Source organism: Suricata suricatta, chromosome 6 (genome assembly GCF_006229205.1).
Source record: "Suricata suricatta isolate VVHF042 chromosome 6, meerkat_22Aug2017_6uvM2_HiC, whole genome shotgun sequence".
Classification (NCBI taxonomy): Eukaryota; Metazoa; Chordata; class Mammalia; order Carnivora; family Herpestidae; genus Suricata; species Suricata suricatta.
The window spans coordinates 3,238,136-3,243,459 of NC_043705.1; the positions used below are offsets into that span (position 1 = coordinate 3,238,136).

The 5,324-nt window shown below is 39.2% G+C and overlaps 1 protein-coding gene across 1 annotated transcript in view; it reads left to right on the forward strand.

The window, feature by feature from the left end:
• LOC115294090 (olfactory receptor 14K1-like) overlaps window positions 1-791 on the forward strand; it is a 1,813-nt gene extending 1,022 nt beyond the window's left edge. Inside the window, exon 2 of the mRNA XM_029941789.1 lies at window positions 621-791. Coding sequence (XP_029797649.1) covers window positions 621-791 — 171 coding nt within the window. The remainder of the gene's footprint in view (window positions 1-620) is intronic.
• Window positions 792-5,324: the final 4,533 nt, after the last annotated feature.

Sequence of the window (5,324 nt, forward strand, 5' to 3'; positions counted from 1 at the left end):
CATCTCATAGTTGTAACGACATTTATTGTGACAGGTACCATGGCCTATCTGAAGCCAGTCCCTGATTCCCCACATCTCGTGGATTTTTTGGTGTCTGTATTCTATTCTGTATTGCCTCCATCTTTGAACCCCATCATATACAGCCTAAGGAATAAGGAAATTAAGGAAGCTGTGAGAAAGCTTCTATGGAAACTAAGTCATCATAGATTCTATGGAGAAAAACAATAGAGCTAGTATCTATAAAGTTAAATCCATGTTTTTTAAAGATTATATAGGTTTCTTATAATCTAGTGTGGATATCAATATCTATATAATAAAATATTCATCTTATTTTAAAGTGCTAGGATAAAAGGGACATGTTTATGATTATTAATTAACAGTCATTATCTCAGAACCTCCAACAGTGCATATTCATTACCTAGAGTCTGTGCATGTAAATTAAGCTTTATAAATACTATGACAGTTTTTCAAGTGGATAACTGAAGATGTCCATGTACTAATTTCTTGAATCTGAATATATTACTTTATGTGACACAAGGAACTCTATAGATGTAGGTCAATTAAGGAGTATGAGTTAAGGTGTTGATCCTAGATTACCCAAGGGGTCCTAAATTCATCAGCAACCGTTAAAAGTGGAGCATTTCAAAGCTTTGTTAGAGGGAGAGGTGTCTATGGAAGAATGGTCTTCTTTTGCCGGCTTTGATATGGAAGGTGGTCATGAGCCAACATATAGTCAGAGGCAGCATCAAGACTGGAAATTGCAAGGAAGACATAGTTCACTGGACACCTAAGAAGAGAAGGCAACCATACCAGCTACACTTACATTTTAACCCAGTGTGATTGGTGTTAGATTTCTAAATTACAGCACTTTAGGGGCATCTGGATGGCTCAGGCATTAAAGCATCTGACTCTTGGTTTTGGCACAGCTCACGATCTCTGGTTCTGACAATGCAGACCTTGCTTGAGATTCTCTCTCTCTTCCTCTTTCTCTCTCTCTGCCCTCCTGCATGCTCTCTCTCAAAATAAATAAACTTAAAATATTAAAAATGAATAAAGAATAAAATAATACATACATATTATAAACCACAGTTTGTGATAATTTATTACAGCAGAAATAACAGACAATTAAGAAAAACATTGAATACCTGTATTCATAAAATCTCCTAAAGGAGAATTTCTTTAGAATAGGGGTACAGACTATGAAACTAAAGGTTTCAATTAAAGTTAAAACATATTGTAAAGAAGAATTACATCAATATGCTTATAATTTTGAGGAATAATTTAGATTTTACCTGTTTATATTTCCTCAGTGTATGCACTATTTTCATTTTATATGAAATGTATTAGTGTATTTATCCACTATACTATTATAAATAAATAAACTTTGTGGGAGAGAGAGAGGGAGAGTGAGAGGGGCTGAGAGAGGGGGACAGAGGATCCAAAGTGGGCTCTGCACTGACAGCCGCAAGCCCCCTGCTGGCCCAAACTCACAAAATATGAGATCAGAAAGTCAGTTGCTCAACCCACTGAGCCACCCAGGTACCCCTAAAATAAATTATTTTTTAGTATTTAATTTTAGTATTATGAGATTAGATGTTTAATATCTTATTTGGATTAGATTTAATATTTATTACTTTTTAAATTACTTTAATGTTTTTATTACTTGTGATTCTTCAACTAGTCAAGTCTTTAATTCCTATGTGTCTATTGTTGTTGAGACTCAATATATAAAGATTGGTTACTGACAACCAAAGAAGTACCTATGGAGGGCTGGCGGCAGTAATGGAATGTGTCAGTGGAGCCTGGCAGGGGACAGAGGATGGGCTGCAGCATGAGTGCCCAGGACAGGACGTTGACCCAGGGCTCAGAAATGATCCACAAGAACCTGTGGAGAGATGATGGGAAGGTGGTACAGGAGGGGAAACTACTACTTTTGGGTGAAGAGGAGTCAGAGAAGAGCATCACTGTCAAGCAGAGGAAGCACATTCAGGAGGCTAGCAGTCCCAGGTGGTCCTCTATAGGATCACCACCCAGCCCATCATGGCCGTTGTCAAAGCCATGGGCGATCTGCAGATGGAATTTGCTGACCCCTCCTGCACACACGATGCCAGCCAGCTGTGTGCACTGTCCCGAACTGCTGAAGAGTAGGGCGTGCCCCAGAGGGTCTGCTGGTGTCCTCCATAGGCTTAGGGCTGACCCCGGCAGGCAGGTCGGCTCTGACCACTGGCAAGAATACCACCTCAAATGCTATGCTGCCTTTGACCTCTGTGGCCTGGGGAACATCGCACAGAGTCACTATATCCCCAAGAAAAGGACGTGCTATAGGTGGAGTGGAGACCACCAGCATCGTGGAGACACAGTTCACCTTCAAGAACCTGACCTCAGGATATCTGATGTGGGCAGTCTGCCAGTCAGAATGAAAGAAGTAAATCCACAGTTTTAAGGATGTCACAGACATCTCCTGCATAGCTTTGACACCCAGGACCTGGTGTTAACAGAGGACTGTATGCTCCAGAGGATGATGCTGTTCAACGATAACTTCTCTAACAAGGAGTGATCAACACAGGTCCACTATTCTTGTCTTCAAAGAGAGGCACCTGTTTGAGGAAAAGATCACCCACACCCCCCATACCACCCACATCCCTGAGTGCATAGGGGCCAAGGATGACCAGGTGGCCAGACACATCCAGGGTAAATCTGGGGCCCCGCACAAAAACTAGGCTCCCAAGGAGATCTACACCGCTTCACCTGTGCCACCCACACCAGGAACTGGTAGTTTGTCTTTCATGCTGTGTACCACTTTATCATCAAGAAAAACCAGAGTGTGACCACAGGCTCTTCTGGGGGCAGTGGGGCTTAACTCTTCTCCCCTCCCAGTCCCTGAGGAAGACAGGGGCCAGAAGACCATGCTCCCCACCAGACCCTGATTTCATTCTGGTGCTTTCCACCTCTTTCCTCTCTTTTCTTGGTTACTCAGCCCCAGGGACTCAGGGTAGGAGTTATCATAGACTTTCCTTTTTGAAGCAGCTCCTTGGTCCTGGTGCTGGTACTGGAAATGGCCTTGGTCTCCTCTTTCTGGGTATTTGTACTAGTTGTAACCATTGTCTCATTCTGTGAAGAGCACAGTGTAATGTATATGTGTTGAATCACTGTATTGTACACCTGAAACTAATATTACACTGTATGTTAACTAACTGGGATTTAAATAAAAACATAAAAATGAAAAGAAAAACAAACTTCAATATTATTTATTGGACATTTCATTTATTTTATCCTATTTGAGATATCTGATTTGTCTAATACTATACGATGAGATGGCCTTGTAAAGCTCTGGTCTTTCTGTGAAAATTAATGATTTTTAATATGTCATAGAACAGAGGGCTCTCCATTACCTTCTCTTTCTAAAGGCTATGTTATATATTGCACATAGTGGTAATGCTAACACCTAAATAATAGTACCCTGGGGCACCTGGGTGGCTGAGTCTGTAAAACATCTGACTCCTGATTTCAGGTCAGGTCATGCACGATCTTGTAGTTTGTTGGATTGAGGCTGGGTTCAAGCTTGGGATTCTCTCTTGGGGTTCTCTCTCTTCCTTTATTTCTTCCTCTCTCATGCTCACACACTCTCTTTCTGAAGGTAAATAAATATATTTTGAAAAATACTCGACTGTAGTGCCTGGGTGGCTTCGTTGGTTGAGGGACCCACTTCGGCTCAGGCTATGATCTTGTCGTTGCTGGGTTTGGGCCCCACATCAGGCTCTGCGTTGACAGCTTGCTCAGAGCCTGGAGCTTCCTTCTGATTCTGTGTCTTCTTCTCTCTCTGTCCCTCCCCCATTCATGTTCTGTCTCTTTCTGCCTCTTAATAACAAATACATATTAAAAAAATACTCTGTATTCAGCAAGTAAATAAATATAAAAAATTACTGTGCCTGCAAGAAATACTCAACAATAATAAAAAAATTCCTCCTAACAAGTCCCAAAAATAGTCAGTTAATATTACAAATTTGAAATATATTTAATTAAAAAATTAAATAATTAATTTCCTAATTTGATATGTATAGTCATATACTCATTTTTTATTTCTCTCATTTACATGATGGTAATTTCATATATCACATAAGAGTTAACGTTTAGCAGACTTCATCTTCTACTTGGATGTGATCTCCTGAATCCACACAATATCTGGATGAAAATACTTAGTCAAAAGTTATATTTAGTTAAAAGATACTGACCAAAGCGATTTATTTTCAAGTACTCTTATCAGACGTACTTTCAATTGTATTAATCTGTAAATTGTCTTCTTTTGATCTTCCAAGGCCTTTTTAAAGGCCATTGACCACTCCTCAGTCTTCAATCAGGTCCTTCTCCAGGCATCTGTGACAGCTATACACTCATAATTTGCTGCCCCACGTGCCCCTTTTTTATCCTGTGTTGAATTCCTCCTTTGTTCAGCTTCCACTTTTTAGTGTAACCCAAGGATCTGGCCATGATTGTCTTCTTTATGTTATGTTTTTCAGAGAACTTATATAAAGTAATATTTGTCCTACTCCAAATATTTCTGATATCTAGACACAATTCTTTATGTCAGCTGTTACTTCTCTTTTTCACTCACTACAATTTTTTTATGTTACCACCAGACCACCTAAACCATCTCCCAAGATTATTTCTTGTTCAAGAAATCGTTTTGTGCAGGCCAGTTAAATTTAATCATAAAACAAATAAGGAAAAGAGAGAGTGTGCAAACAACTAAAAAAACAACAACAAAAAAGTCAAATTACTTCACTCCCATCCTGTATCTTTAAAATAAAATTTTACAAAATTACGAAGAATAATGTAAAATTTTCTTAGTATATTTCAAAGTTTTAAATGAATGTATTATTGTTTATCTCTCTAACTTCATCTAATACTATTATTCTATTATTATTCTGTACTAGCAACACTGTATTTTTTCTATTCCTAAAACAAATTTTGTCTAACCCTCAGGTTTGTAAATGTTACTAACTTTATTTTTATATTTTTTTGTTTTATTTATTTTTTATTTTTTTAAATATTTTATTGTCAAATTGTTTTCCATACAACACCCAGTGCTCTTCCCCTTAAGTGCCCTCCACCATCACCACCAACTCTCTTCCCCCCTCCCCCGTCCCCCCCAACCCTCAGGTCATTCTCAGCATTCAATAGTCTCTCAAGTTCTGCATCCCTCTCTCTCCCCAACTCTCTCTCCCTCCTCCGTTCCCGTGGTTCTCCATTAGGTCTCTCTTGTTTTCCTGCTAGACCTATGAGTGCAAACATATGGTTTCTGTCCTTCTCTGCCTGGCTTACTT